General features: G+C 43.9%; 1 protein-coding gene across 8 annotated transcripts in view; it reads left to right on the top strand.

The window, feature by feature from the left end:
- Positions 1–14,217, top strand: part of EPB41L4B (erythrocyte membrane protein band 4.1 like 4B) — a gene marked incomplete at its 3' end in the record, with an annotated part of 141,899 nt that overhangs the window by 77,449 nt on the left and 50,233 nt on the right. For 7 of the 8 annotated variants that reach the window (XM_082623065.1, XM_082623067.1, XM_082623064.1 and 4 more), the window contains exon 15: positions 2,743–2,807. In XM_082623065.1, the coding sequence (XP_082479191.1) occupies positions 2,743–2,807 (65 nt within the window). Of the gene's footprint in view, positions 1–2,742; positions 2,808–4,610; positions 6,658–14,217 lie in introns of those variants that run through there. The other variant, XM_082623068.1, reaches the window with a different exon arrangement.

Raw genomic sequence — 14,217 nt, 5'->3', positions numbered from 1 at the left:
ATCACCAGCACCAGTGGTTCTCAGCCCTGCTGCATGTTAGAACCATCTGGCAAGCTTTAAAAAAATAATTGGTGCTTGGGCCTCAGCCTGGACTGGTTGAATCAGAAACTCTAGGGTGGGTGGGATCTGGGTATTGGCAAGCTGTGGTGCCTCTCTAAGGTGGTTCTGATGAGCGGCCAGGTGGGGGCCCTGAGCTAATGATGTGTCCCTGGCTTCACAGGTTATCATGTGCTGAGAGGCAGCATCCATGTCTGATGACCCCCTAACATGGTGGCCAGCTTTCTTGTCCTGGGTGGGTGTGAATGTCCAAGGGACACTCCTCTCCTGAGTTTCTCTGCCCTATCACCAGTCTGGTTTTGAATGTCACAATAAAACTACTCCATGATGAGTTCACTTTGGATCCTTATTCTAATCAGTCTCTTTCTGGATCTAATCAGTCTCATTACTGTAGATATTAACTCCTTAGGTGGGGGCAGGGATCCCAGTGTACATTATCTTTATGAGACCTCCATATTATGTTTCTGAAGAATTTTGTGATATCACCTTCTGTACATGAAATCTTATGCCCAATGCGCAGAACCTGGACGTGACTTCCGAGTTGTAGAGAATTAGTGTAAAAAGTGCTTTGCGCTTGGTGGGGAAAGGCCAGCTTTGCTGATCTCCTTGCTGCTGCCTTTGGGTTCTTAGTCAGAGATTTTTTTTTTTTTTTGGTCGGACTTTCAGGTGTGAGTGGCTAGAATGTTGTTGATGGGTGATTAGTGCTTGAAGGGGAGAAAAAAAAAAAAATAAACAAAGCAAAGCATTCCCAGCTCAGCGCTGCCCTTGCCCCAGCAGCCTCGCAGGTAGAGTGAACGTCAAGGCGATTGTTCATTGAAATCAAATCCATGACAATTGTTACCTGGATGTTGTTCTCTTAACATCTTTGGCAACCACTGGCCCTCTGCTCCTTGCCAGCCTTTAGAGGTGCCATGATGGGAGTAAATTGACCAGGAAGAGAACATCCTGAGAGGTGGCCCGGTAAGCATCTGAGCACTGAGAAAGGTTTCCGGGAAGGTGGTATTGCAGCATTGGTGTTACTCTGAGCTCAGCAAGCTTAGCCGAATGCAAAGGACGGATTGCTGTGTCCTTGATGGGAGCACTATTGGCATTTGGAGATGGACAGTTCTTCACTGCTTGGGACTGTCCTTAGAGTTACATGAAGTTTAGCTTCCCTCTTCTCTGCCCAAGAGTTACAGGTAACTCTCAAGTCATTGTGACTAGCAAAACTGCACATACTCATTTCCAGTTGTCCCCAGGGAGATGTAACGGTCCTGGTTGAGAACCATGTGGGTTAACATTAAAAAAATACTCCTTGACAGCTTTAGAGGGTGTATAAATTACCAAAGGAGACCAAGGAAGGTTCTGGAATATCCTCCTTCCAAGTCTCTATGGATAAGGTGCCCACCTCTCTCCAATGCATCTGATTTGGTTGTGTTTGAAGACAAGGTATATAGAATAGAAGGTCCACTTCTCTTCTAGGTTATTCTCTTTTGTTCAAGACCGTTGGTGGAGCCTCTTTTGGGGCCTTGGCTGTATGGCCAAAACGCCTGAAACGGTTCAGCGTTGGGCAAATCATCTATCACCTCTGGGTTTCTGTATCCCCTAAGAGAGAGAAATATGAAGCGACTATTTCCAGGAGATTCTAAAGCCCTGGTCAGCTTTCAGATTCTGCCACTGAAATGTTTTCTCCAGGTTCCTCTTTCCAGTAGGATGTCCTTTGGGGGCTGTGGACTTGCTGACAGGCATCCTTGAAGGAGAGGGGCCACTGGAATACAGAATAGTCAATGAGGGCATTGCAGGTCCATGAAAATGGAATGAACAGAATTGCTGAGAATTTTTCATAATAGAGAATGGACTTCTGCTTATTAACCAGAACAGCAGGGAAGAAGAAGAAGGGGAAGAAATAATTTAAAGAATAATGGTGGCAAGCCTGTGGTGACTTAAATGTCAGGAGAACCTAATTTGCCCCGTAGAAAATTTAGCCTTGAAAAGCCCCAGGGCTTCTGACACAGTCTGAGACCGCTGCCCTCTGCAGGCCAGAAGTGGACTGGCAGGCAACCTGCCACCCACCCAGGCCAGCCTTATATCTTCACCCCGGGCCGTTTCGTGAGTCATCAGTCTGGATCCATTTTCTCATGTTAAAATGGGCAAACTACTTCTTTCCTTCTGTTTTATCAGGATAATGGTGCTCTGGATGGTTTGGGGTTTTGTTTGTTTGCTTCCGGGGCGGGGGTGGGGTGGGGGGTTGGGTGTTTTGTTTTGGATCACATTTTAGAAAAAAAATTTTTAACAAGAGAGAAAGAGTTCGCCCAGAGTCCTGCTGCCTTGGCATCCTCTGTCCAGTCCTTGTCTGTTTGCAGATGTAACTGTTTACACACAGTTGTCATTTTCAGCAACGACAGAAATTGTTTCTAAAGAATAAATTACCCGCATTCTCTCCGTCTCTCTGGCCCCTTCCGTGGGTTCCCTTGGGAGAGATGAATATTGCCTTGCCTGGGCGCTCTAGGGCACCCTTTCAAGGCAGATGCCTTCCGATTTCTTCTTGGAGGGCAGCCCCCAGCCTTTGTCACGGGGGAAACGTGATATCCTGGGAAACGTGCGCTCCCCCAGCCAGGGTTCAGTAAGAGCCTCTCCATTCACAGCCGGTGAAGACCATTGAAAGCAAAGGGCATCTAATAATCGAGTTTGGTGTTTTATTTCTAGCCTCAGTATCACCCCAATCTTCACCCCAGCCAGCCTCGTTGGCACCCGCACTCTCCAAACATCAGGTAAGTACCTGAGCTCATAGAGCCGTCCTTTCCCAAGCTCTCCTTTTCTACATAGTTATGAATTGAAATTCTGCATCAGAAACAACTGTTAAAGAGTTGTCTTGTCCTGGAAGAGATGAATAACTTGCAAAGCAAAATAAGCCGGTGATGGGTCTGGATGTACTAAAGTTATGCTTGACGAAATAAAAATGAACTGGGTGGGGTTTTTTGTTTTGTTTTGTTTTGTTTTAGTCATTCTAACCTCAGATATTTTGGGTTTGGTTTTATGTTTGAAATGTTACTTAAAATTTCTAAGTAACGGTTTCCTGTCCTGAGAATTCATTTACTAAAAATAAGACTAAAGCTCAGGGACTTTTGTTGTGGGATTTTTTGAAAGGATTTTTTTTTTTTCCAGGGATGGGGTGGAGGGTTGCTTTTTGTGGTGATGGATCTTTTTCTAAACCTAGGGGTCGGTAAGCTCTTTCTGTAAAGGGTCAGATAGTCAGTATTTTCAGCTTTGTGGTCTCTGTCACAACTACTCAACTCTGCCATGGTAGCTTGAAAGCAGCCACAGACGATACAGAAGTGAATGGGCCTGATTGTGTTCCCATAAAGCTCATTTATGAAAATAGACAGTGTGGGATTTAGGCTGAGGGCCGTGTTTACCCACCTCTGCCCTAACCTACCACAGTCCTTCCTAAGTAAACTGGCACCTGCCTTGTTGCATTTACAGTTAAGCTTGAGATTTTTTTTTAATGCCAGCTTTGTAAAGGCAAACGTTCCTTTCATGATTTGAATTTCAGATCAGTCTTAATTGGTGTTTATGTGTGAAGCTCTTTCAGAAACATAGTTGGTGAATTCAGTTTGCATAAAGTTATCTCTTAGTGAGATTGCTAGCCTTGCTTCTCGAGAAAGTGCGGCGAATGGAGTGATGGGAATAAATCCATTGAGAACGGGGCAGATGAGAGCAGTTAGTTCTTGATAGTTCTTACCAAGTTTGCTGGGGATCCTGTAGGACAACAGTGCAGTTTGATCATAAGCACTTGATATTCATGTAACATTTAAAAGCAAGTTAAACTAGTGAAGTAATACTTCTAAATGTTTCTGTGTTGCAAAGGCCGTTTCTTTTCCAGACATGAGACACAGAGAGATTTATAGAAACGCTTTTTAATTTAACCTTGTGTTTACAAAATTTAACACTTATTTTTGCCTGTTTTACCATATTGGTTTCCTTGTGAGGCAGACCTGGCTGGGAATGCTAGGGAGGCTGGACCAGTGCTGCTTGCAGGTGGCCCTGCTGCCTGGCAGCATCAGTGTCACCTGCAAAACTTGTTCATGCAGAGTCCCAGCCCCACCCCAGACCTACTGCATCAGAATCTCTGGGGGTGGTTCCCAGCATATTGTGTTTATCAGACTCTCCAGGAAAGGAGAATTATTTGGTCCAGCACTTTTGGAAAATGCTGCATGAGGCGTTCACAGTGTACGTTCACATGGCAACAGTTCTTGAGAATTCCTGTAGAAAAGGAACCTTTTTCACCACCACCTAGCTTTCCCCAGACTGACTTGATCATCAGACACCCTTTGAGGGGTGATGGCACAGCCATGGGCAGAGCTGTTCTCAACTTGGAAGTTGATAGAGGACCCACATCTGAATTTTTAAAATACTTGAAAGTAAAAAATCCATTCATTTCCATCTGAAAGCCATCCCCATTTATGTGGTTCATGGTTTTTCTTGTCCCGTTTCCTTTGTGCTTGTGTTGTTTCACTCACCTCTCTGAATTGTCTTCATACCCCCACTGACCACTCACTCTGCGAACAAAACAGGCCATCCTTTCAGGATGACAGGCCGCATTGGAAAGCATCGGCCAGTGGAGATGACAGCCATTTCGATTATGTCCACGACCAGAACCAGAAGAACTTAGGAGGAATGCAAAGTATGACGTATCGAGATAAACTCATGACTGCACTTTGAGAGACTGAAGCGTCTTACTTCCATTCACCATCATAGTTTCGTTACATCCCATGGAAAGTGTCTTGGCATCCCGTGGACGTGTTTGTAGAAATGTCTTCTAGGAATAGTTCTGAAAGGTGTTTTCAGTGTCTGTGTAAATATTTGAAAATAATCCCAATAGGTAGTCCTAACTTACTGTTGACTGCATTCTCAAAAAATGAAGGTAGTTAAAGGCTCAGGAATCGTTTTGATATTCTGATTTTAAAATTGGAGTATAAGTCTGTGTTTATCGTATTGCTGTGTACCTGATGTTTCTTTGTTATTTAATGAATGGGACCAAAGAAAACCAGAAAAACTTCGGAAGATCGCTCCGTAGAGAGTACCATGTAGTACAGTGGTGGGAATTGAGGTCACTGGGGCCCAGCCTCTGCCATTGTGTGATCTTGGACAGACCATCTCCCCTCTGTTGGCCTCATTTTCCCCGTCTGAAAAGAGCAAGTTGGACTAAATGATCACAAGGTCTTCTCTAGCTCTACAGTTCTGTGATTTATCAACATTTAATATTCTTAGGCTGAGGACATAACATTCACACCTTCTTTAACAGAGGGTTACCTCTTTCAAAAGCTGAATAAAGTATATAATATGTTAAAGGTTATATCAATACAGGGAGATTCTGAATTTCCTATCTTAAAGCAGTTTAGTCATTTTGAATTCTCGTAGTTTTATTAATCAGAAATCACATAGCCTTTATTTTTATAGAAGTTGCTGCTCAAGTACAAGAATAATTTTTTAATGTCCTAACGATTGGTGGTGCTAACTTGCGTGCTTTCAGAAGACATAATTATGAATGCACACTGTCAGTATATAGAGTTTGAGGGTTGGTTTTTATCCTAGGCTTCATTCTTTTAAGAAGCAACATGCAATATGAGATGCATATGGCTCAAATTGAAGCATGTAAAATTTTAGTGAAGTTGTGCCAAAGCATCCCATGCAAGAGGATAGGAGGGTGTTGCACAGTCTTTCTGTAGAACCAGAAATCAATATGTTGCCTTTTAGGGTAGAACTCGTACCAAACTCTTTATTTCCTGCCCCCGTTTCAAGCCCCCGAGTAAGACCTTTTTTTTTCCTCCTGATAGGTAGGCCTGAGATACTTTCCTTAGTGTTTTTGTGAAATCAATTCTTGTGCCATTTTTTATATATGTAATTGTAATTTGCCCTTTTAAGCCTTTTTAAAAAAAAATGTGTTTCCCTCCCTTGAGATAGTTTATTGCCAAAATCTGATCTCTTTTTTTTTGGTTACCACAAAAATCTATCCAGAAGGAGGGAATCAGCTGCACACCATGCACAGTGGAGTTGATCACTTATAAACGCCCCCTAAGATACATGTTTACAGGTGTATTTCCTTTTAGCAGATGTTTTGGTCCTCAGTTTACGTGCTGCATACAGATAATTGTGTTCTGAATCTTTTGATTTCATTGATACATTTTTACAAATGTGTTTGTGAGGAATAAAGATTATTCTTGCTTTTTTTTTTTTTTTTGACTCCATCTTCCTTTTATGCTGCACAAGAGGTATCATTTGTGGATGAAGTAGGTGATGGGACTTTGGAAGTCTGAAGGTGAACATTCAGTTAGGTGGCATGGAGCAAACTCATCCTGGAATGAGGTTGCTCTTAGGAAGGGTGGCCCTTTTTGTAGGCTCCGTGGCTGAGGTGTTTATTCATCCGGGGCAGCTTTGATGAAAGTTCTGATCACAGGTGGCAGTGGCGTTTCCGCTGTAACAGTCCTGTGGTGAGGGTGGGTGTTTGCCCTGGCGATTGCTGCTGTTCCCGGCAGAGAGACCTCCAAACCCGTGTCTGTGGCTTCCTGGAGATTGTGTACACTTATCTAATAACCTCTAATAAATACCTTTCTGCCTGAAGTACCTTGAGTGGATTCAATTGTCTGCAACCAAGAGGTCTAACCAGTGTGCATACATATTAATTGTTAAAGGAAGCGTATGGTTTTCACCCTTCAACTTGGCGGACCTTTCTCTACTGCATTTGACAGTGGTGACCGCTCACTCACAGCTTCTTGAAACGAATCTCTTGATTCCTGTGCTCTCTGCTTCTCTAGCCCTTGGACTTTTTCTTCTGTCTTTGTCACAGCCTCTTCTTCTGTCTTCCTGTTGAATATTGGTGTTCTCCCAGGGTTCTTCCTCTGCCCGCTGCTTTTCTCCCTGATCACAGTCTACCTGCCCTTCTCACCTTGTCAAGATTTTATAGGCGCTGTTGACTCTGAAGCTATTATCTCTAATGCAGACCACTCTGTGAGTTTTTACACGGACATTTCAACTTGTATATCCTTGTACACCTCAAACGTCACATGTCAAAACTTAAATCCATCCTCTTTTACTGAAAAAAACAAAACACAGTAACTTCACCTGAATTCTCTTCTTTCTCACCAAGGTAAGCATTTATACGTCATCCACAGCTCCTCTCCCTTTGGCCACCCGTGTCCAGGCAGTCCTCAGGTCTGTTCAGCTTGCCTCCTTAGTATTTGTATGTAGCCCTTCCTCCCTCCTTATCAACACTGATCTTGGAGCAGCATCTTCTGTCTGGCTGAGAGGTGCTCTTTCTGATCTCTCTGACTCCAGCCTCCCGACGAGTTCATTCTCCTCACAGTCCCTGGAGTGATCTTTCTAAAACACCGTCTGATTGCGCCCTTGCAGTGCTTGATATCTGCCAGGGTTCTCCATGACCCACAGGACGAAGTCCAAGGCCTTCTCTGGAATTCCCCCGCTATCTGCTCCTGTCCTGTTGCTCTAGCTAGCGTATTCTTCCCCCATTTCTCACCCTCCTGTTTAAACTCCTACAACACCAAACTGCTTGTAGCTCCTGGCATTCACCATACCCTGCTGCTCCTCCCATCTGCGCCTTTGCAAATACTGTTCCTTCTGCTGAAAATGCTGTCACTCCCATCCTCTTCACCCCACTCCTGCTCATCCCTTCAGCCTCTGCTCAGACGCTGGCTGTCTTCTCCCCGGGACTCTGACCGCCTCCACCCGCCTCTGCAAACCGGGCTAGTTCCTGTGCTCTGCTGCTCCTCCCCCCAGCCCCCGGGTGTATCTGTGATGTATTCACTAGTTTGTGTTAAAACTGCCTTTCTTATTCATCTCATCTTGGAGGCTGTACGTTCCTTAAGTGTAAGCTTTGTGTCACACTCTCCTCTGTTCCCCGCTGCCTGATGAGTAGCAGGTGCTCAGTGGATGTCTGCTCAGCAGATGAATTATTCTGCATTCATTCTAAAGGAAACATCTAACCAGATAACAGGCAGCAATGCATCACTTCTGAGCTGGTCTGAAGGTACCTGAACAACTGTATCCAGCTGGGAGCATCATCTTTTGAGCAGGACTTTGCCCACCACGTATGTTCTGGATTCATCTGCTAAATGTGAATGTTATTCACTGTGCCCACGGCGTTCTCATTGGAGGCATCGCTATAATTTTGAGTGGGGCAAACGACGGTCCAGCCGTGTGATACTGGAAACACCGGTAGGTTGACACTGATCCACAGAAACGTACAGGGGCTAGTAGCCGGATGTGCGCTTCAAACTCTGCATACGTCACTTCACTTGATCTTCCCAACTGTTCTGTGAGGTGGGTGATATTCGTTTCACACGTGGGGAGGTTCAGGCTTAGGGTCTAACCAAGCAGCTTGCCCATGGTCACTCAGAATTCTGACTTCAAAGTCTGTGTTCTCCGCTCCTGTGCTTTAAGGCCTCTCACCGCTAATTATTCCACCATTTGGGACCCTGTCGATCCACATCTCCAGGAGACTCTTACTAGATGATATGGAAGAGCTCACTACACTGAAATCCAGAACTACCAGAAAGCCGCCTTCCCAATACCCCGCCCGTCCCCTCACCCCTCCTCCAGCAGTCTAGTCACCCTGTCCATGCAGGCATTCGTGTACCAACAGCCCCCTTTTCAAAGGAGCAGAGATGGAGCGTTATTTTCTTAGTGAGCCACTCATTTGAGATGATCCCCTTCTTCCTTCCCGAGAGCTCACAAACTGGTCATTTCTTCTGGAATATTACCTGCCAGCAAAACCAAACTCGGTATTCCATAAACTAATGGGATTAGCTTTTTGCATTTTTGAAACTCAGTTACTTACTGGTCTTGATCATCCACTGTTTTTCTGTGATCCCTGAGAATATCTAACAGTGAATTGACAGTATCGTCAGATTGATGTAATTCATGTGGACTGGAAGTCTTGAAATCATGTCAGGTCATTACCTTGGCCTTCAAAACCCTCTTGCTTGTTTCATTTCTTGGTCTACCACTTCCACTGAAAATGGTCCTCCTTAACAGTGAAGATGAAGGAGTAAGGACAGTGCAGGAGTCCTTCGTTTTTCTTGGCTGTTAATATCCCACCATGCTTCCAGGTCAGTGACTCCAGCCTCCTGGGTCCTGCTCTGAACACAACAAATGATAGATCCTTTTTGTTGCCCTTAATTTTTCCAGCTTTTAACTAGTCTGTTAAGATCTGAGCTCATCAAAGAGCTCCTTGAGCAGCCGCATTGATCCATTTGGATCAGTATTTCCCTCACATGGCTCTAAGTGAATTCTCTGACTGACTGAGTCTTCCAAAAGTACCAGGTAAATACCCTAAATAGCCCTAGAATGATTTGCTTCCACTATTTTGCTATAGAAGGCAAAAAATGCCTAGGCAAGGTATAAGGGGGCAGACAGAGAGAAAAAGCAAACTGCAGCTAAAGAAAGAAAAGTCCCTTTGCACATGAAAGGTGGCACATTTTAAGAAGCCCCAGCGATATCTAAAAGGTGAAATAGAGGTGAAATTGACATTCAGCTGAGACTCCACTAAAGAAGAAATCCTCAACAATTCTGCAAAAAGGCCCATTTCCCCCCATATTAGGAAGCCAAATAATCGCTTGGACAGCTTGTCAAAAATGGAGATTGTGAGGCTCTATTTACGTGGTCGGGGTGAGACCTAAGAACCTTCCCTTTAGTGGTCACTCCAAGGAGAGTCTGAGGTGGGCAGGCGCAGGACCACACTTTGGAAAAGCACAGCTTCCTGTCTTGTTACGTTTGCCCTTGTTTTAGTGGCTCAATTTTTAACTAATTAGAGGCCAACTCTTTTTCTTTTTTTTCTTTTTAACATCTTTATTGGAGTATAATTGCTTTACAATGGTGTGTTAGTTTCTGCTTTATAACAAAGTGAATCAGTTATACATATACATATTCTTTTTCTTAAAGAGGCATGATGTTCAAAAGTAAATGGACGGGGACTTCCCTGGTGGCACAGTGGTTAAGAATCCGCCTGTTGGTGCAGGGGACACGGGTTCGAGTCCTGGTCCGGGAAGATCCCACATGCCGCAGAGCAACTAAGCCCGTGCACCACAACTACTGAGCCTGCGCTCTAGAGCCCGCGAACCACAACTACTGAGCCCGTGTGCCACAACTACTGAAGCCTGCGTGCCAAGAGCTCGTGCTCCACAACAAGAGAAGCCACTGCAATGAGAAGCCCATGCACTGCAACGAAGAGTAGCCCCGGCTCGCCGCAACTAGATAAAGCCTACGCGCAGCAACGAAGACCCAACGCAGACAAAAATAAATTAAAAAAAAAAAAGTAAACGGACGGATACATCATAATAAGCAGCTACATCTGTCTGCTCAGCATAGCTTTGCACTTCCTTGGGCTCATGGTGAAGCAGAAGAATGTAAGAATTCTAGTGGTTCTTTATATGGCTTTAATTTCATCACAACCTCCTGCCCCCAAAATCTGTCAAACCAAGACTTAGGTCATTGTTGGGCCCTCCTGCTGAAGTGAGAGGCTAGTGAATTCCAACCACTCAAGGAGGAGAGGGCATAGCACACCCCAATCTAAGGACCCGTGCCAAGATTAGAGCCCACGGTGGGGTAGCAGGTGGAAGTTTACAGAAGCAAAATGGCAGGATGTTGCAGGCTGAGAGAAGACTGCAGAATCCAGTGTGGAGTGGTGATTTTGTTGGAGCAAGAGCACCTAGTTCTCAGGTGAACTGTGGACACGCTTTGGAATCTCAGGTAGTTTGAATCCCAGCTTTGCCCCTCACTAGCCATGTGACCTTGGGCCAGTTTCTTTTCTTTATGCCTCATTTTCCTCATCCCAAAATAGAATTTAACAATGTCTCACCGTTGTGAGAATTAAATGGCACTGTATATGTAAGGTGCTTTGCACAACGTTTGATGCTAGCTGGTAGCAATTTTTAGCAGTTTTTGAGATTTAAAGCCTTAGCAGTCCATGTAGTGAGAAGCAGGACAAGGAGATTCAAAGTCTAGCTCAAGGAATGGTGTTTCTCCTGGGTTGATGGGTTGAGATGTATGGTCTAAGTTTAGCAACAGAAAGGGGTGCTTCATTCCAAAGGAGAGATCGCATGGAAGAGAGTTCACCACACAATAGGTAAAGACACAGCTCTGAAACTCTTAACAAGCGAAAAGCAGAAACAGCATGGGGATGTTTTGAGAGGAGATAAAAGGAAATAGAAATGATATTTCTGTCTGAGAATACGAAGAAATAACTGTCCAGGCAGAATGTGGGCAATGCTTTCCGACCTGCAAATGGGAGAATGGCCCTAGAGAAGGAATTGGTGAGACCACAGAGAATCCATTCTGCTGGGGCATTTGGGACTCAGAAGTTGAGAGAATTGAAACAGATCTGCTCCGTTCCCAGCCTGTCCCAACTTGAGATTTCATCTTACACAAAGCAGAGGAAGCTTTTAACTATTTGGAGACTAAGTAGAAAGTTAGGAATAAAGAGAACTGCTGTGCTATTCAACCTTTTTTAGTAAGTAATACAGACAGTGGTAAAAATTCAAAAATATCCAAAAGTTACTTTCCCTTTCCACCCTCTTATTCCCTAGTTTTCCCCAAAGACAAACATTGTTAGCATTTCTTGTCAATCTAGAACTATTCTGTGTTTAAACAAGCACATATTTATTTAACCAATCAATACTGATGGACATTCAGGCTGCCCTGAATCTCTAAAATGACAGCTTTGCCGCCATCCTTACACACGTCGTGCGAATCCATCTGTAGAATAAATTCCTTACAAGTAGAGATGCTGGGCCAAAAGGAATGTACGTATTTAATTTGGGTATTGCCTAATGAAGTTTCCCTCCAAAGATATTCTACCTGATGACGCCTCTCCCCACTATACACACAACAGCCATTTGACAGGGCCTCTGTGATCCCACAGGAAGCATGCGCCTAGTCTTCACTAACTTTTTTAAAACCTTGTTAGTCTGATGGGTAAAAATCAGAATTTCTGTTTCAATTGTATTTCTCTATAAGCAGGGTGGCACACCTTTTTATCATTTTGAATGCCATTTGTTCCTTGTTTACTATGGAACATCTGGAGGCCCTAATCTTGAGTCATACTCTTAATAAAGATCAGACTGATGAAGTAAAATCCGTCATCTTAGCCTTTTTATAGTGAAGAAAGGGAAGGCTGGGAAGAGTCTATCTTTACCAGACGTTCTGTGAAAGCAGTTTTCCAGAAGTTCAGGTAACAATCAGCATGATACCTGCACGCCCTGGAGGTCTGAAAAAGGAAAAGGGGCAGCATAATAATAGCCAGGATGAAGGAATTGATTTCTAATAATCCATGTTTCCTTTCCCTTTTGGGAGTTGATTAAGAACTTTACACTCAGACACTGTGAATTTCCCTGGTGTATTTGATCAGGGAAGGATGGATTTACATTTAATTACAATTAAAATTCTAATATATGGAATCTAAAATCACAGCCACATCCCACGACTCGCCAGTGGTTTTATTGGGGAAAGGCTGCAGAATTTAAAATACCAAACGGCTTAGTCTAGGCAATCCACTAAAAAGGGTTAGAATAATGAGAGGAACATCCCCGTAGGCTCATGTTACAAGAAACCTGCAGAAACCTACCTAATCATCCCCTACTGAATAGTGAATGGTTTAAACATCCACTTTCTACAGCTGAGACCTCAAAAGCAAGAGGTGTTGCTATGCTAACGGCTCCACTAGCCAGTTGCATTCCGTGGCTGGATAAAGACGCTGTAACTATATTAAAGGCAATTTTTCAAGCCCTTAAAATTAGGCCCAGTGTATGGCTTCAGAGGCTAACTAGGGAAGTTTGTAATAGAAGCTTCTGAAGAACCTACAAGAATTGGGGAACAGAGAGAGGACCATTTGAAGAGATTTTTAAGCACGAATGAAAACCAAAATAGATTAATCCCCATCTGTATCCCCTCAGGACCTCGTACCCCACATTCAGCTCCTGCTCACACTTGGTCTTGTGCAATTAGAATGTCCAGGACCTGCCCTGAACAGAGTCTGCATTTTATTCATCCAACTGGAACTTCTTTCTGGAACGAATAATAATTTCATTCATTTGGGTGAGTTGGATGGTGTCTGCCGAGCGGAAAAAATAACACTCGCCGCTCATGCCCGATTCTGCCGTAACTCCTGCAGAGTGCAAAGGGTGATAAAGAACGGGCTCTTTCGACATTATTTTACACACTAGCAGCTGTGCTCTCATGGCAACGATAATTTTGTCTTACTGTTCCTTGAGGGCTCCCGTGTGATGCTATTGGGGTATGTATGCATTTAAAGCAGTGGCTAGGGGCAAGTCCGTTAATGCTCTTCCCCACCTGAAGAAAGAAAGAGAAGAAAAGGAATCTTCTTTTAAGGCAGAGAGTGAGCACTGAAATGCAGAAATGAGAGGCAAAAAGAAAATCTGTAAGAAACCAAGGGAAAACAGTGTTGGATTTGTTAGAAGTGAATGCTGTAAAGGAAAACAGCAATATTTATGTCAGTATTTTTTTCCTTAAGGCAGGAAAAAGATTGAATACATTCTTAGTCATGAGCCTCTGTGCAAAAGTGAACTCATGAAATATTTATTCTTTGGACTCAGATCCTGAAATGTATCCGGAATTGCTGAAGTCCTAGATCTCACCGCAGTTACAGAGCCCTTCCTCACAGCTTGTTGCTGTCTCCTACACAGACAATTAGAATAAGACATCGTAAAACTTAGCAAGATCGATATCAAGGTAAAATGGGTTTTCTGGCAGAAAATGTTCAGGCCCTGCTTGTGTGCCTACAGCCATTCATTGACACCAGTGGATACCGGTTTCACCAAAGGAAAACTCCAGACTCAAAGATGGAGGCACACATCCTACCGTAGCTCACACGGGACAGAGACCCCGTTACCGCCGAACAAATCGTAAAGGCTCTCATCGTTCCTTAAGATGTGGAATATTTTACTCTGCAGTTTTGCCGAGACCATCATGTATTGTTAGGAACAACTGGGGAATTCGTGACCAGAGTGAAGCTTTTATGAATTGACACTTGATAAATTACCTAGGGAGAGTTCGATTTTCATGCACTACACCATTCATCCAACAGATATTTACTCCGCTGCCTCACTGTGCCAGGTTCTGGATAGGCGCTGGGAATTGCTATTGAGGAAG

The sequence above is a fragment of the Mesoplodon mirus genome (assembly GCF_964341445.2).
Source record: "Mesoplodon mirus genome assembly, chromosome: 1".
NCBI lineage: Eukaryota > Metazoa > Chordata > Mammalia > Artiodactyla > Ziphiidae > Mesoplodon > Mesoplodon mirus.
This window is presented reverse-complemented; position numbering and strand designations above follow the sequence as displayed.